The sequence below is a fragment of the Callithrix jacchus genome, chromosome 21, assembly GCF_049354715.1.
Source record: "Callithrix jacchus isolate 240 chromosome 21, calJac240_pri, whole genome shotgun sequence".
NCBI classification, from domain to species: domain Eukaryota; kingdom Metazoa; phylum Chordata; class Mammalia; order Primates; family Cebidae; genus Callithrix; species Callithrix jacchus.
In genome coordinates, this window is record NC_133522.1 from 15,507,591 (window position 1) to 15,526,792 (window position 19,202).

At 36.2% G+C, this 19,202-nt stretch overlaps 1 protein-coding gene across 13 annotated transcripts in view; it reads left to right on the forward strand.

The window, feature by feature from the left end:
• Window positions 1-19,202, forward strand: part of ROBO1 (roundabout guidance receptor 1) — a 1,154,664-nt gene that overhangs the window by 807,992 nt on the left and 327,470 nt on the right. For all 13 annotated transcript variants that reach the window (XM_002761303.7, XM_054248986.2, XM_054248983.2 and 10 more), the window contains one exon: window positions 7,532-7,858. In XM_002761303.7, coding sequence (XP_002761349.3) covers window positions 7,532-7,858 — 327 coding nt within the window. The remainder of the gene's footprint in view (window positions 1-7,531; window positions 7,859-19,202) is intronic.

The following is a 19,202-nucleotide window of genomic DNA, read 5'->3' on the forward strand; positions in this document are numbered from 1 at the left end:
CATGTTAATAATTGGAGGCAATTCTACTCCTGAAAATGTAAATTGAGCTTCAATACAAGTGCTAAGCAGCAAGGCTCTTTTAAGAATATAGGTGTGTATACACACACACACACACACACACACACAGGCTTATATATATTATATATGTAATTGCTTAGAGGCAATTGTATACATGTCTGTCTCCACCTTGGACAGATGTCACCAAATTGTCTATTAATATTCATGGTGTATCTGTCAGCTACTCACTGGAATTGTTCCTTTTGTGCTTTTAGCAGTTTTATAAGAATTTTTGTGCTGCAATGTTCATTAATATGATATTTGATGCATACAGATATTTTAATCATTTTAAGTTTTCTAATTTTATACAGTAGAGTATGAGAAAAGTTGGATCAGAACAAAACTACTAATAAAATACGTTTTTCTCAATCTATTAAGAAACAGACCTGAAACACAAATAAACAAAACCATGAGACAAATAGTACTGTCATCCTAGAAAAAAGAATAAAATCATATACATGCATAAATAATAAAATTATATGCATATAATCTATGTGCTTACCTCCACAGAATAGTAACAAGGGCAGTGTCTTAAATGGTTACTTTCTGTGTTTCTGTAAAAGTCACATCTCAGAAGGGGAAGCAGTTTACATCCAACTAGGAGTTTGGTTTCCTCATCACAAATCTCACGTGACTTTGATATATTTCCTTGAAATACTTAGCACTTACGTGTATATCTTTTTCCAGCTGCGGTTGTATAAATATTTAGATATTTCAGTCACTCATGTTTATATTTTATCTTCCAACTGGGCAGTTGTTGAAGGAATCCTGCCCTGCCCTTTCCCTGATGCTGGTCTTGCTATCGAGTGCTGGGTTGCTATCGAGTGAAGTAACTGAAATCTTTTACAGATAGATATTCTGTGCATAGGAAAGGCACAACAGATGTCGTCAGGTTTGACTGTTTCTTGATGTTTTTCTCATCTGTATTTTCAAAGTAAGCAATGAAAGTGAACACCTCCGGTGTTGGAAGCAAGCATGGACAAAGCATGTTTCTCTCTGGATTTTAACTAATTAACCATAGCAGTATTTATGGAGTAGTTGGAAAGAGCAAGGGCTTTGAATCTGACTAGGACTGAATTCCAGCACTGCCACTTCTCAGCTGAGTGACAGCTGAGTCTCGGTTCCCCCATATGGACCCGGATGTAACAACACCCACTTCATAAAGATGTTGTTGTGATAAAAAAGATGATGGTGGATAATGAATAGTAGTTTTCTTTTCCATTCCTTTACTTCCTGCTTAGACTTGATAACAAATAATAATTTATTATGCTTTTTTAATAAAGATGATTACCATTCATGGTTTTTATTATTGAGGTTAACCAATCACTCATAGATATCACTCAGAAATTGAAAGATATTTTTCCTGAAGGTTATACGATATGAGAAATGTGGGATTTCTATATTTTGTTATAATCTCCAAAGGTACTGGCTTAATAGTCAAATAACAGGTTTTTTTGCTGACCCTATTCATTCTTCTCAAATTATTATATGCTTGATAGTATATATTTTCTCTTCAAACCTGTTTCTTGGAAGCAAAGTTCCATGAGATACTTTGCAAAAAAATAAAAATTAAAAAAGAGTTGATTGGCCAAATAAGTTGGGAAATGCTGCATAGTATACCCCGCTTCTTGTACATCATCATATGCATTAGCAGATCAAACACCCTGAGACTGCAACTCTTCCTTGAAGTAATACCTAGTAACAACCTGAAGAAAGAGTATTCCATAGAGCCTTTTGGGAAATTTAGGCTTTAATAACATGGAAAACATTTTTATTGCTGAGACTTTTATTGAATTGTTCTGTACAAACATCAGGGTAAAAACTTGGTCCTGAGTTCTCCATTCCCAAAGCCGTATTGGTTGTGGTTTCACTGTAGTGGACTGCAAATTAGGGCCAAAAATCCTCAGCAACACTGCACTTTAATGGAGCCTGAGTGACATCCAGATTCTGTAATTGGTTATTACTTTCTCTGAATCCTCTAGAATTAGAAAAAAAAAATAGAGATGGGGTCTCACTGTGTTGGCCAGGCTAAAGTGCAGTGGCTATTCACAGGTGTGATCATAGCACACTGCAGCCTTGAACTCAGGGGCTCGAGGGATCCTTCCACCTCAGCCTCCCGAGTAGCTGGGACTACAGACATGTGCCTCTGGGCCTGGCTTGCCCAGACGGCTTTGATCTTTCCTATGGATTTCATCAGTGACTCTGTTCTAATTGACATGCTAGCTGAGATTTCTTCTTTGAGATTAAACTTAGGGATATACAATTGACAGCTTATCATCATTTGGGTATTCTAGAAATATCCCAATTTCTTCATGTCTCATACTAAATAAAATTATCTCCTCTGCCCTTTTTCCTCTTACTAAATTGCACTCTCCTATTCCCTACCTTCAGTGAAACTGTTCTTCACCTATTACAGAGACCGGAATCTTGGCATCTCCCTACCCTCTGCTTCTCCTCCATCCTGTGCATTTACATTTCCTTTTACTCCATATTGTCAGTGGCTAGATTTTGTTGGTTTTATGAATTAATATCTTGAGATTCTTCCTTCTGTTTTCCCTTCTGTCTGTTAGTGTCTAAGTTCTGGCTCTCAGATTTCTTTCTTTCTTTACTTTTGATACATTTGATTTTTTTTTTCCTCCGTCCCTGGGCTGGAGTGCAGTGGTGTGATCTCAGCTCACTACAGCCTCAACTTCCCAGGCTTAAGTGATCATTGCACGTGAGCTCCTGAGTTGCTGGAATCACAGGCATGTATCACCATGCCTGGCTAATTTTTTAAATTTTTTATAGAGACAGGGTTTTCCTGTGTTGCCTTGAACTCCTGAGCTCAATTATCCTCCTGCCTTGACCTCCCAAAGTGCTAGGATTACAGGCATGAATCACCATGCTTGACCCTGCTTCTCTTACTGCTTGAAATGGGTCCCCACTAATTCCTTTTAGCTCATCCTGTTAAGTCTGGTTTCATGCTGCCAATAGTGTGCTCTTTAAAACCAATCTTGATGATACTCATTCCTTGCTTAAAAGTTTTTAATGGTTTCTGGCTGCCTTCTACTGGGTTCCAAAATTCCGGTCAGTGTACAAAGCCCATGACATTATTTCCTTTAGCTATTTCTTCAGAAATATACTTCGCCATCTCTGAAGTGCACCATCTACTGAGGCCATTCTAAGAAACCTGGAGGTCCCACAAGTGTACCACATACTCCCGTAGCTGTGCTTCTGGGTGAAATCGTCTCCTGTCTTTTCTTTCTTACTCATTCTTCAAGGCTTATCTCAAATATCGTGTCTTTGAGTTTCTTCTCTGACTTGCTCGGGCAATCTTAGGTGCCCCTTCTTTGTATTCTCATAACAGCTTATATATCCCAATTTTCTATCTGACATGGACTTTCAGAGTTTAAAATAAAAATTGCTTTAATCAAATAAGTATCTCCTCAGCAGTCAATCCTCTTTAGCATCCAACTTTCAGAATTCCAGCCAAGGTGAAGGCCAAGAACATATTATAATACTTAATCCTCTGAAATTTGTTTATTTATTTATTTATTATTATTTAAATTGTACTTTAGGTTCTGGAGTACATGTGCAGATTATGCAGGGTTGTTGCATAGGCCCATACCTGGCAAGGGGATTTGCTGCCTTCATCCACCCATCATCTATATCTGGTATTTCTCCCCATGTTATCCCTCCCCACTCTTCCCACCCCGCACTGTCCCTTTTCTAGCCCCCCACAACTGACTGCAGTATGTGATGCTCCCCTCCCTGTGTCCATGTGTTCTCATTGTTCACCACTCACCTATGAGTGAGAACATGTGGTATTTGCTTTTCTGTTCTTGTGTCACTTTGCTGAGAATGATGGTTTCCAGATTCATCCATGTCCCTACAAAGGATACAAACTCATCATTTTTTATGGCTGCAGAGTATTCCATGGTGTATATGTGCCACATTTTCCTTGTCCAGTCTATCATTGATGGGCATTTGGGTTGGTTCCAGGTCTTTGCTATTGTAAACAATGCCACATTGAAGATGTGCATGTGGCTTTACAATAGAACAATTTATAATCATTTGTATATATACCCAATAATGGGATGGCTGGGTCAAATGGTATATCTATTTCTAGGTCCTTGAGGAATCACCACACTGTCTTCCACAGTGGTTGAACTTATTTACACTCCCACTAGCAGTGTAAAAGTGTTCCTATTTCTCCGCATCCTCTTCAGCATCTGTTGTCTCCAGATTTTTTAATGATTGCCATTCTAACTGGCATGAGAGGGTATCTCAATGTGGTTTTGATTTGCCTTTCTCTAATAACCAGTGATGATGAGCATTTTTTCATATGTTTGTTGGTTGCATAAATATCTTCCTTTAAAAAGTGTCTGTTCATATCCTTTACCGACTTTTTGATGGGGTTGTTTTTTCCTTGTAAATCTGCTTTAGTTCTTTGTAGATTCTGGATATTAGCCCTTTGTCAGATGGATAGCTTGTGAAACTTTTTTCCCATTCTGTTGGTTGCCAGTTCACTCTAATGATTGTTTCTTTTGCTGTGCAGAAGCACTTAAGTTTAATTAGATCTCATTTGTCTATTTTGGCTTTTCTTGCCAAAGCTTTTGGTGTTTTAGTCATGAAGTCTTTGCCTATGCCTATGTCCTGAATGGTGTTGCCTAGGTTTTCTTCTAGGGTTTTTATGGTGTTAGGTTATATGTTTAAATCTTTAATCCATCTGGAGTTAATTTTTGTATAAGGTGTAAGGAAGGGGTCCAGTTTCAGCTTTCTGCACCTGGCTAGCCAGTTTTCCCAACACCATTTATTGAATAGGGAATCCTTTCCTCATTGCTTGTTTTTGTCAAGTTTGTCAAAGATCAGATGGTTGTAAATGTGTGGTGTTACTTCCAAGGCCTCTGTTCTGTTCCATTGGTCTATGTCTGTGTTTCAATACCAGTACCATGGGGTTTTGATTACTGTATCCTTGTAATATAGTTTGAAGTCAGGTAACGTTATGCTTCTAGCTTTGTTCTTTTTGCTTAGGATTTTCTTGGCTATGCAGGCTTTTTTTTTTTTTTTTTTTTTGGTTCCATATGAAGTTTAAGGTGGTTTTTTCTAGTTCTGTGAAGAAGGTAAATGGTAGCTTGATGCGGATAGCATTGAATCTGTAAATTACTTTGGGTAGTATGGCCATTTTCACAATGTTGATTCTTGCTAACCATGAGCATGGAATGTTTTTGCATCTGTGTCCTCTCTTATTTCCTTGATTAGTAGTTTGTAGTTCTCCTTGAAAAGGTTCTTCCCATCCTTTGTTAATTGTATTCCTAGGTATTCTATTCTCATTGTAGCAATTGTGAATAGGAGTTCACTCATGATTTGGCTCTCTGTTTGTTATTGGTATATAGGAATGCTCATGATTTTTGCACATTGATTTTGTATCCTGAGCATTTGCTGAAGTTGCTTGTCATCTTAAGGAGATTTTGGGCTGAGATGATGGGGTCTTCTAAATATACAATCATGTAGTCTGCAAATAGGGGCAATTTGACTTCCTCTTTTCCTAATGGAATGTGTTTTATTTCTTTTTCTTGCCTGATTGCTCTGGCTAGAACTTCCAATACTATGTTGAATAGGAATGGTGAGAGAGGGCACCCTTGTATGCTGCCAGTTTTCAAAGGGAATGATACCCATTTTTGCCCATTCAGTATGATATTGGCTGTTGGTTTGTCATAGATAGCTTTTATTATTTTGAGATACGTTTGGTGGATACCTAGTTTATTGAGAGTTTTTAGCATAAAGGGCTGTGTGCATGATTTTTGTACCCAATCTCATTCTGCTTAGTTAGGTCTTTCTTGTCAGCATTCATTGATTTTTGCCACTTTTTCTACACGTTTAATGAGTACTGTAAATGTGCACAGCACTCTGCCAGCCATAAGGGAACACCATGAGCAAAACCAGACCACAGACCTTACAGAAGGGTGGGAAAAATAGACAAACAGCATCAGACAAATAGATTTATATATTGTAATTCTGATCATCCTTACCAAGGGTAGCTATATAGTGCTCTTTAGGTTTGTAAAACCAACATTTAACTTTGTTGTAAAGATTAGGGAGAGCAGAGATTTGATATAAGAGTAGGTGTGTTCTATCATAAGATTATGTCAAGTCCAGGCCCTGTGGCAGGCATAAGCCATGTAGCAGGAGGATATGCAAGGTATTTGTGGAGCTAACGGAAGTCAGGCTGAAGAGAGCAGAGAAAGGCATGGAATAGTAAGTGTCTAGAGAGCCGGATCAGGGAATGAATCCAGCTAGCTTTTGTAGGTCTTGTTAAGGATGGATGTTAAGAGCATTAAGTTTATTTTAAGGGCCAATGAAATAGAGGACAACTCACATTATATTTGCATTTCAGAGCCTTCATCTGGCTATACTGAAGTGAAACTGTTTCAGAGGCTTTCCTTGTAGAAAGGGATATGAGTTGGACTTGTGATGATAGCTGGCTATAGAGATGAGGCTAAGCAGAATAATTTAAGAACTTGGGAGGAATTTGGGAAGAACTAGGGGAATGAAAGGGAAGACTGGTTTCTACTTTTCCTTATTCATTGAACTTGAAACACTAGATGAGGGCAAGTCTTGGGACTCTATCAGTAAGGCCTTTGGCTGTTGAATTTGATAAATATTTGATAAATTTACATATTTACTCTATATAATTAGCAATAAAATAGGAATGTTATAAACTGTGAAACATCATTCCTGCTTTTGAGATTATAATCACATTGGAAAAAAATAAGGTACAGACACAGAAAATATTTAAATGACATAGACACACGGAGCTTCATTTATTACATAATATGTAAGGTCTAGAATAAAGACCCTCACTTGATATCCATTTCCATTTAGTAGTATATTTAATTATTTAAACTCAGGTACTTAGCATTTCATCTTTGAGGTCTATTAAAATATAAATTATTATCAATAAATTAATTTATTAATAAAAACTCGGGGGAAGTGTATCAGGAACATATAAAAGTCTATATAAAGGACAGTCTTATTATATATTTGAATATGAATGTTCATTAGTACATAACATATGTCTTGTCAAATTGTTGACTGAGGTTTGTTAGAAGTAGATTCCAAGGAGCCATGCCATTATTTCTAATACTTGGTAAGCCAATCAATACTTATCTAACACATTCCTCTGTAGAAATAGGCACATGCATGATATAAACAGACAATGTAAGGGGTTCTGAAAGGATTCGTGGATAAGGGATTTGAGGAACAGACAGGATTTGCACAGGCAAGAGAATTTTGTGAGTGGAGACTTACAAGGATTCAGGAATTGGAAAGTGTAGTCAAGGCAGACACCAGAAAGATTGTTAGTACATAGGGTAGAAAGGATAAGCTAATGTTGCACAGTGTTTAAGTAGCAATGGTTAAGCTGATACTTTTGAAATAAGCAATTAACTGTTTTCAAGTGATATATGAAGATATTTTGTCAATTCTTCTGCAGGCTCCCGTCTTCGTCAGGAAGATTTTCCACCTCGCATTGTTGAACACCCTTCAGACCTGATTGTCTCAAAAGGAGAACCTGCAACTTTGAACTGCAAAGCTGAAGGCCGCCCCACACCCACTATTGAATGGTACAAAGGGGGAGAGAGAGTAGAGACAGACAAAGATGAGCCTCGCTCACACCGAATGTTGCTGCCAAGTGGATCTTTATTTTTCTTACGTATAGTACATGGAAGAAAAAGTAGACCTGATGAGGGAGTCTATGTCTGCGTAGCAAGGAATTACCTTGGAGAGGCTGTGAGCCACAATGCATCACTGGAAGTAGCCAGTAAGTAAACTGGGCTCTTTATATTTGGCAGGGGGAGTGGCAGAGTGGCATCGTTTGTCTCGATCATGGCAATGAAAAGTCAAATCTCTAGCTTTCTATATGAATACAATCTACTATTTGAGTTTTCTATATTTCACATTCTAGCTTGTTTTTCAAGCTAAATTGGGATTTACACAGAGTTGATTAACTATTTGACTTTTGATTGGGAGCTAATTTTTGTTGGAAAATTTCATTAAAATTGTTTTATCCCCTCCTTTATTGCTTTTAAATATATTGAATAGGGACGCATGTGCTGCCTGTGGTCTCAGCTACTTGAGATGCTGAGGCAAGTGAATTGCTTGAGCCTGGGAGTTCTAGGCTGTAGTGCTTTATGCCCATTGGGTGTCTACACTGTTTAGCATCAGTATGGTGACCTCCTGGGAATGGGGAACCAGGTTGCCTAAGGAGGGGTGAACAGGCTCAGGTCAGAAATGTAAGATCAAAACTCCCCTGCTGATTAGTAGTGGGACCATGCCTGTGAATAGCCAACACACACACACACACACACACACACACACACATTTATACATATCTACATATGAGAGTTTGCCTATAACTAGGATGCTGTGGGATTTAAAAATTTTTCTTCATTAAGAAAAATACGTTCAACTAGCAGTATAAGTTACGGTTTTAAACCATTTCTAATTCTTAGAAATATATTTCTATTAAAGTGATAATGAGAAAAGTATGTGTATATACCTTTGGAAGAAGATAGGTAATTGAGGGTTCCATTTATCTACTCTAGCACCAAATGCAGCTCATTTGAAATTACCCCAAGAAGGATTCATTGACTAATCATTAAACAATTTTATCTATAGGCTATATTTGTATTGCATTTGAATAAGAGTTGGGCTTCTTTTATTTTCTGCGTACATTGCAGGGGTAGCCAAAATGATTCATTGCTTTGAAAGGATCCTGCCGTATATACTATGCCAAAAACTGAGAATTTCATAGGGATTGGAGAGACAAATGAAATTTAAATAAAATTCACTTTATATATAATTTTCTATAAAACTATATACATAACTATATATATAGCTATATTTGATGTTTTTCTAAGATAATTGATATGTTAATATAATTTAATGTTCAAAATTTTAATTATATAATTAGTTTTCATAGTCTCCAAAATTGTCTTCAACATTCAACTATAACTTTAAAAAGTATAAAAGTGTACATTTATATAATTATAAAATTTAAATGTGGAAAGGAATTTAGAGACAGATTATTCCAACTCGATCATTTTATTAATGTGAAATCAGCCCTCGAGAATGTAAATCATTTGATCACCCTCACAGAGCCTCATATTACTTGAGACAGAATGCCAAAAATGTTTGATATGAGCATAAAATATAATTAGATACAATGAAAATGTAAGTAACCATTTTAAATTCTGTTAAAACTAGCTGTTCATATTTTAAAAATATTTCCTTGAAATTCTACAATCCAGTTTATATTTGCGTATTCACGGTTAAGTAACAATGTACTTAACTGCCTGTCTCTTATTGTCTTGATTCTCAGTAAAGGTCTCAGAACTAAATCAGTGAGGTGAATGTCAGCTATCATCATACCAGAAGGCTAGTTTGCTTTTTTTTTCTTTTAAGGCCAACTTGAAATGTAGCCCAAGCAAAATAAGTTTTAATGTTTGACCTATTTATAAAAGAATGTATAGTCCTTCCTCAGTATTCTTGGGTGATTGGTTCCAGGACCGCTGTATATACAAATATCCTTAGATGCTCAAGTTCCTTATATATGACATAGTATTTACACATAACCTATGCGTACCCACCCCCATATACTTACAAACGTGCCTGGATTACTTACAATAGCTCATGTAATAATTGTTGCTATACCGTATTGTTTAGGGAATAATCACAAGGGAAAAGAAGCCCATACATATTCTGTATAAATGCACCATTTATTTTCCCCTAATATTCTCCATCTGTGATTGATTGATTCCACAGTTGCAGAGCTCATGGATACAGAGGACCAATTGTATATTTTGATAAAGTCATATTTCAAAATTATGATATTAGCATCTTTGTAACTTTTGACACATTTATGTTTAAGAATAATTGTTCTATGTAGACATGAAACTAAGTTATCTGAAAACAAATTTAGAGAATTAAAAAGATGATATAGATGACCTAAGGCAGCTCTTATTTTGGTAGATAAGAATCTGAAGACCAGAGGGTAAAATAGTGATTGTTTGTTCTCAGGAATTATAATAGCTTATAAGTGAAGTATTTACCAACACTAATGTTTTAAAATATTGAAAATCACCTTTCTTTCTGTATTATTTCCTACTCTACCTGCATTTTTATCATTGTCAGAATCATTTTAAAGTTACAGACTTGAATAAAAGGACTAAATGCTTACTTTCTAGATCTTCCTTTTCAAACACCTTTAGTTTTACCCCCACATGCTCAAGATAACTTCAATGCACTGGGATGTAGAGGGTTGTCTTTTCTAATCTGGCTTTTGTATAGGTATTTTAAAGATATTGTTAGCTGCCAGTTAAGTTCCCTTTCTTAGCTAGACATTCCATTACCTTGAGAGGCCATTATGGGAAAAGCCTTCTAGTCTTAGTCAACAAATATGCACTCATGGAATTGAAACCAGTCTTAAGATCATTATATCACTTTTACCAGAAAAATGATCAAATGCAGAACCCCTTAATGTGTGGTTCATAAATTTTAGGATGATGTTCATCATTATGCCTCCAAAATGTTTTCAAGCTCCAGAGAAAAAAGAACACTATAGTTTACTGAATAAAATTTAATATATGTAACTTAAAATACTTTAAGATAATATTCACCAACAATTAACGTACTTTTAAATAGGGAAATATAGAGATAATAAATATTTATAAAATGCAGTTTGATATTAATATAGTTTTATAACAAGGATTCTTATTAGTGGTAATAAATACTTGAAACGCTGGGCCCGGTGAGATAGCTCATGCCTATAATTCCAGCACTTTGGGAGACCGAGGTGGGCAGGTCACCTGAGGTCAAGAGTTTGAGACTAGTCTGGCCAACGTGGTGAAACACTGTCTCTACTAAAAATGCAAAAATTAGCTGGGTGTGGTGGCACATGCCTGTAACCTCAGCTACTGGGGAGGCTGAGTCAGGAGAACTGCTTGAACCCAGGAGGTGCAGTTTGCAGTGAGCCGAGATCGCGCCACTGCACTCCGGCCTGAGTGACAGAGCAAGACTCTGTCTCAACAAAAACAAAGAACAACAACAACAACAACAACAACAAAACCCTGGGAAACTTTCGCTATTGTTTGCTTTGAATAATTTTTATATTAGTTTAATTGCTGTTATTAAAAGCATGTTTTCAGCTGGATGTGGTGGCTCATGCCCGTAACACTCAGGAGCCCGAGGCAGGAAACCACTTGAGGCCAGGACTTTGAGATCAGCCTGGGAAACATAGCAAGACCCCATTTCTGCAGTAAAATAAAATTAAAAAAAATTAGCTGGTCATGGTGGTGCACACCTGTAGCCGCAGCTATTCTGGAGGCTGATTCAGGAGGATTTCTTGGGTGCAGGAGACTGAGGAGCAGTGAGCCATGATTGCATTCCTACACTCCAGCCTAAGTGACAGAGTGAAAACCTGTCTCAAAATAAAAATAAAAATAAAAACAAAAAAGCATATTTTCACTTGGATACACTGTATGATTTAGACACATTAAGTTCATCGGAAAAATTAAATACTCTGCAGTTAAAAAGGTTTGGTATGTTTACAAAGTTTAGAAACCACTATTTAGGAAAATCATGGTGTAACGCACTACAAATAGATACGTAGTAATTTCATTCACCGTATGTCAGTTATTTATTTTAGGCAGCGGGTACTGCTGATTCACCATATTTAAAACGTTTGAGTCCTAAAGCCAAAACTAGCTTTTTGCATGTTACAGAAACAGGTTAAAGGTGAGGGGGAAGCATGGGCTTTATTTGCTGTAAGTTAATCTTGTAAAGTATTGTTACAGTTTGGGTTTTAATTTTTCCTGGAAAATATTACTACTTAAAAAAAATGTTTGCTCAGTTTAGGTTCCAGAAGTTCAGTAAGAACTATTCTGACTTTCCCCAAGGCTCAGACACAGGAAGACAAAGATTGCATATAATTGCTTAGTGAAACTATCGCCCCAAGTAAAAACATTAACGAAAAGTATCTTGAGGCAACACAGGCTTCATAGCGCAGTTGTTGGTAATGCTTTTTAAAAAACATTTATATGTGTTTTATTTGCCTTTAAACCAAGTTTTACAGCTGTAACAACAAATGCATTTCTCCATTCCTAACAATTGTCAATCTCTCAAACACTGAAAAAAATTATTATAGAATGCCATTGAAAACCTTTATTTCTGTATAGAAATAATATTTTTGTCTATTGTGCCTTTAATATTTATTTAAGTTGAAATAATGCACCAAAGTTATTCTATTGATCAGTTATTTGGGGGATTATTTTTATTTTCATTTACATCCCAGTTATAACAGTGGTAGGCCTTAGTGCAGATATTGGTTAATGTTTTGGTGCTGTTCTTTGCTGTGTAGTAAAAACTGTAAACTGTTTTCTCAAAAACAGTTTTGAGGCAGGCTAAAGTTATCTCACACAATTATAAAATCAAAAAATTGAAATGCTAAGAAATTTATGGTAGTTTTTATTTCTAACACTTTCACTTGTAATTATTTGAAGTTTGATTTTATAAAAGTAAACAATGTTTATGCACAAATGTGGTTTTTAAATTTATTTTTCATTGATTATTTTTCTTTGCAAACCAATGATCACGTCTCGATGAAAATATGAAATTATTTAATTTAGAATACTTTGTTGTTTTTAGACATAAAAACTCACTATTTGTCTAATTCATTTTCAAACCCAACTTACTATGAAGGTCTTACGAGCAGTATTTTCTTGCTTATTTTGGATTAGCTATATTAAAAGTTCGTTAGGAAAATATTTTATGGGTCTATTCTCCTATACCCAATATTACCAATGATTAAACTCAGAACTCCATGTTATGCCTGTCACAAATTGATAGCACAGTTCTTTGACACAACTTATATTTAAAAAGTAATTTGATCTTGGTTAATTACACTGAAGCTTAAAGAAAGTTAATTTGAACCTTGACCCTCATGTTTCGCATTGTAGAACATGGCTCTCCACCTCATCTGCTAAGCAGTAGGAAGTCAGCATATGGCTGTTTGTTTCTATTTAAGCTGTTTTCTCCTAGGAAGAGAAATTCCCTCCAGACTAGTCAGACATCTGCTGGCTATCTTAGCAGCAAAACCATAGACACGTTTTTCCTAAAAATGTGTATGTATTTTGTTAATTAATTAAAGATTAAGTCTTTTTTAAATTTTAATAACTGGGGTGCTTTTTAATAGTCATTGCTTTGAAGTAAAATGTATGCATTTTGAAGGAATATTTTCTCACTGCTTTCAATATATTATTCTTTCATTGTTATTAAATTATGCTTCTTAAAGTGACTTAGAATTTGAATTTTACAGTTTTCCTCATGTGGGTGAAATGGGAAAGGGAACTGGCCATGTATGCTGAGTAGTCACGTGTTTACCTGGATACAGTAGAATGGATTTCCAAAATCTAGTCCATGGAGGATGGAAGGATTACTCCTGTGGGTAAAATGGGTCAGATGAGATAAAGTGGAAATAGGATATGATGTGATATTATAAAATATTGTTTGATTGATTGATGTGTGTGTTGTGTCTATGTGTGTATCATCAGGAAGATTCAGAGAAGGAAATATTTGTTCAATATCAAAGAGCAGATAAGTGATAGAATGAAGACTGGAAATTGGTTCCCCTACTTCTGAACTTAGAATAGATGAGAATCCCTGATTTCTGTGATATCAGCACCACAGCTTAGAACTAACTCCTTAGTAAGGCTAGATGGCCTTTGAGAAGGCAGAAAAGCCATATATAAATATATGTATATAAAAACACACACCTATATGTATATGTCCTTCCTTGACAGACTTTTTATATTTGAAATTGAACTGGCTTCATATTGCATCTTTTAAAATATTCCTTGTTTCCTCTACTTTTATCTTTTACAAAAACCATTTTAAAATGCTTTGATCAGATTTTAAAACATTTTTATGTATCTTATTTTTATATTCAGTATTCAAAGAAAGAGTGTTAGCCAGGCTTGGTGACTCACGCCTGTAATCCAAGCACTTTGGGAGGCCAAGGCAGGAGGATCATGAGGTCAGGAGTTCAAGGCCAGCCTGGCCAATATGGTGAAGCCATGTCTCCACAAAAAAATACAAAAATTAGCTGGGCGCAGTGGCAGGCACCTGTAATCCCAGGTATTCAGGAGGCTGAGGCAGAAGAACTGCTTAAACCTGGGAGGTGGAGGTTCCAGTGAGCCCAGATTTCACCACTGCTACACTCCAGGATGGGTGACAGAGGGAGACTCAGTCTCAGAAAAAAAAAAAAAAAAAAAAGAATGTTTAAGCTTGGTTTAGTTTAATAATTTTTAAATACCTTTTTACTTTCTTGTACACTTATATTCTAAAAAGTGCTGGCTCTTTATTCCAAAAAATGATTCATGACTAAATGAAATAATGCATGTAAAATATATAACACAGTTACTAGCACACAGTTATAATTCATAAGTCTCAATTATTGTTGCTATTGTTTTCACTACTTTTTTTCTCTTTAATTCCACATGGTTAGACACTAGAGAATTGAAAGTTTATTTAAACAAAAACTCTTATCTGAAGTGTACTTGGACAGTTCTAATTTCAAAAATGGGATCAGTTCTTACCTTATTTTGAATTTGGAGATATATTTGCTAAGATACTAAAATTTAAATAAGAATGCTTTAGTAACTGAGTTTCTTTACATTAATTTCTGATTAAGTAAATAATATGCTGAACATATTAAATTCCATCTTGAATTGAAATTGATTGCATGGGAAATTGACCCTTTGGATCCTCATTGGTAATACAGGACATGCAGTCTTGAGTCAAGACAGTTTTCTTTCAGGAACAAATTTATTTTTATAACTTTTATATTCAGATTTTCTTTTGCAATTTATATTTGTCCACTTAAGTAAAGAAGCAATATTGCTAAGTTCCATGGCATGATTACATTTATTAAAGACTTTGTTTGCTGTCACTAAGAATATATTCTTCTGTCATTGCCTTGTATAACAATATATTTGAATTTTTGTTAGTAGTTCTTTTGTCACCTTGAATGACTAAAAATTAAAAAGCAGAAAAATCAGGAAAAATTCAATAAATCTCAATGATGTCAGTAAGTAGTGAGTCCTTCAGCCCACCTGTTACATCCAAATACCGGGTTTAAACTGTGTCATAAGTGAGGTATAGGCACATTACCTCTTGTAAATATAGCATGAATTCTGCATTTGATGGGAAAAAAGCAGAAGTGTTTGGATATACATTAAGAGAAAAGACACTTGCCATTTTCTTTTGAAAGCACATAAAATTATCTTTATGTTTTTGTCTTTCGCCTTCCGAAGGGTAGTGAATATGAAATCTCAAAATAGAAACTTACATTTTATAATCCATGTGGGAGATTTCAGTGATAATGGGAAGAAAGAAGACTCGAGTTTCCTTGGGCATTTCAGCAGAAAAGGACAGTCTACTGATCATTTCAGTATGAAATGGTCCATTTCAGTGTGAGTGTTAGAGAAGACGGCTGTGTCAGAGAATGTGATATTCATTCTAGCAATAAATAACCTCAGGTTATATTTTATCTTAAAACTACTCTTAAACAGTTAGATTATAGGCTCACATATGTGTTTAGTTAACTTCTTACACGAACTGTATTTTTCTTTCTGTTTAATCTCACAGAAGTTTGTATTAATCTTTAGCAAATTTCTAGAAATATCTGAGAGTGAGGGCACTTTACACAATTTTCTTTATTCCCCATCACAGGTCAATGAAGATGATTTATAAGCTTACAAAATCATTTTTATAAAAAACTTCCAAAATTATATTTTACGTTCTGATTGCAGAAGTCATAAATGCCAATTATGGAACACTTTTAAAATGCATACATGCATTTGCAATCCCACTATCCAGAGACAACTGTTTTTGAACTTTGGATGTATATCCTTCTAGTCTCTTTTTCCTGCCCATTATGTATGGATGGATGCTATAAGCAGGTATTTCATATGTATTTTCTGTGGAAAGCTATTTACGCTTCAATAATATTCAATCTTTTTTTTAGATGGCCACAAAAAGGCATTAGGTATGTTGGAATACACAGTAAACAATGTCATAAAGACTAAATGGAAAAGTTTGACTCTCTAGATTGAATGCTACGAAACAGCAGCTGTCATTGTTACTGTGATAATATTACTACATAGTCTATCTTGGAACAGATTCAGTCTGGTAATCTCGGGTAAATTGTGATGTATTTCATTACCAGTCTCATGAGCTACTCCATTTATTTTCTTGAAAAGTAGCTGATGTTCATACATGCTGAAAAGTGCTAAGATAAGTATTACAACACTAGTGGATACTTAGATATGAAGCCCCTTGGGACATCCAGAATATGAATTCAGTATTTTGTTATTGATGGGAAATTCTTGGCAGTTTCTCCTTGTATCAACAGTACTGTCTTTAAAAACCAATAAAATGAAAAGGTGCGTCTGGTTATCTCTTAAACCTTATTAGATTACTCTTTATAATTCTTTTTATTTACTTATTATTTAAATGCTAGTAATTTTTCTCATATTCATAGACTAACTTAACAATCATTTGTATTTAAAGCTTTTGCTTCACAAGTTTAATTTAAACCTTAGTACAGTTAATTTTAAATAATGCCATATAATTTAACTATATCTGTCACTACTTATCATCAGTTTGGACTTTTTTATTTATTTTTGTTTTTGAGGCAGGGGCTCCCTCTGTCACCCAGGATGGTGTACAGTGGCACAGTCACTGCTCAATGCAGACTGAACTTACCGGGCTCAAGCAGTCTTCCTAGCTCAGACTTCCAAATAGCTGGGACTGCAGGTGTGTGCCACCACACCAAGCTATTTTGTTCTGTTTGTTTTTATTTTTTGTAGAGACAGGATTTCTCTATATTGCCCAGACTGGTCTCAAATCCTGGTCTCAAGTGATCTCCCTTCCTCGGCCTCCCAAAGTGCTGTGATTGCAGGCATAAGCCACTGTACCTGGACAATTTAATCCTTTTTAAATGTATACTTGCAGTACCATAGATTTGTCAGGTTAGAACAACATGGTTGAATGTCTTTGGTGAATAAAAATTCTTCTATTATGCAACATGGACATTAAAAATGTTGGTTTTTAAGGCTGGGCGCGGTGGCTCACGCCTATAATCCCAGCACTTTGGGAGGCCGAGGCGGGTGGATCACAAGGTGAAGAGATCGAGACCATCCTGGTCAACAAGGTGAGACATCATCTCTACTAAAAATACAAAACTTAGCAGGGCATGGTGGTGCGCGCCTGTAGTCCCAGCTATTCGGGAAGCTGGAGAATTGCTTGAACCCAGAAGGCGGAGGTTGCGGTGAGCTGAGATCGGGCCATTGCACTCCATTCTGGGTAACAACAGTTACCAGAAACTCCGTCTCAAAAAAAAAAAAAAAAAAAGTTGTTTTTAAAAGTCAGAAATAGAATAAAAATTTAAGAATACTAAAATAGAGCTTGTCTAAAACAAAGTGATTTTTTTTTCCTAAGTAACTTCTTACAGGCATTTTGTTTATATTTAGCTAGTCAGTGGTGACCAAAAAAGATGAGATTCTTGTCTTCATGAAAGTTCCAGGACAATGGGAGGAGGGAGGGATGAGGGGGCAGGGACAGGAAATAAGCAACTAGCCAAATAGTAACTGTATGCTTAATTGTGACAAGTACCAGGAAGGAATCTGGTCAGAGCTGAGAGTTGAATTACATATGGATATTCTGAGGCAATATGCAATGGTGGGGTGCCAGGATCTGATTTACATTTTCAAACATCACCCATGTTGAACCCGGGTATTACGTGTGTAGAGAATGAGTTGCATGGTAATTACAGGACATCAATTAGGAGGCTATTCTAGTATTCCAGGCAAGAAATGTTGATAGTTTGAAGCTGGTGGTAGTAATAGAGGTGAAAAGCAACGAGAGGATTAGGTTTGCGGACCAAATTTGGCTTCGTTTTGGAGGGTTAAATAGTAGAAGTTGGAATTTTGCAAAAGATGCAATTGATGACAAGTTCAAGGTCAAGCTTAGGACTATGCAAATGGAACTGGGAGTTTGCATTAGGATTTGTTAGCTCAAAATAGCTTATAGTGGTTGGATATGCTTCATCCCATCATGGTCCCAAGCAATTACACTTTCTGTTGTTCCCTTACCTGGAATGTGCTTTTCTTCCAAGTGCATCTGTCACTCTCTTATTGTAGGTGTACAGGCTCTCTTTCCCCAAACCATGTTGTGGCCAGTGTACTGGGTTTAGCCTCTTCCTGTCTGTGCTCACATGGCCCCCAGCACACTGCCTTAAAATGTAGCATTTGTCTTTGCATCCCAAGTGCCAAGCACCATGCTTGGCCTATTGGAAGTGAAATTATCTAACATGGAACTCAGAAATATTTTGCTTCCTGTGTGATGAACATCGTAAGCCTCAGAATGCTGCATCAAGGAGCAGTCTAATCTTCCTTTTTCTCACTTTGCAACAACTTTATACAGTTAGGGAGTTCTCATGATCTCAAACACTACTTTGAGAGCACAGGATTTAGAAAACAGTCATCAGATACTATTTCCTTAGGAAGTTTTGTTTGTTTGTTTGTTTTAGTTTTCTTTCATTTGAGGTTCTGGAATATTTAAGTATCTCTTCTGGGGATAACATTACTTGGGGAATTTAGCTGACTTCCATTCATACAAGAAGCCAAGTGAATTGTTTTTATGCTCTGTTAAAGGTAAAGCTCTCTTTCTAAGTGTAGTGACCCCCTCTGTGCAGCCTCAATCTGTGTTTATTACCCTAATGATTGATTGGTTAATAGAAAATGAAGAGGATTCAGCTTTTCCTAACTGATAAGGAAATAAATTCTCAGTCAAGTTGGTGGCTCCCGCCTGTAACCCTGTCACTTTGGGAGGCTAAAGTAGGCAGTTTGCTTGTGGCCCAGGAGTTTGAGACCAGCCTGGGCAACATGGTGAAACCCTGTCTCTACACAAAATACAAAAATTAGCTGGGTGTGGTGGTGCATGTCTGTAATCCCAGTTACATGGGAGGCTGAGGTGGGAGGATCAGTAGAGCCCGGGATGTGGAGGTTGCAGTAAGCTGAGATCGCACCACTGCACTTCAGCCTGGG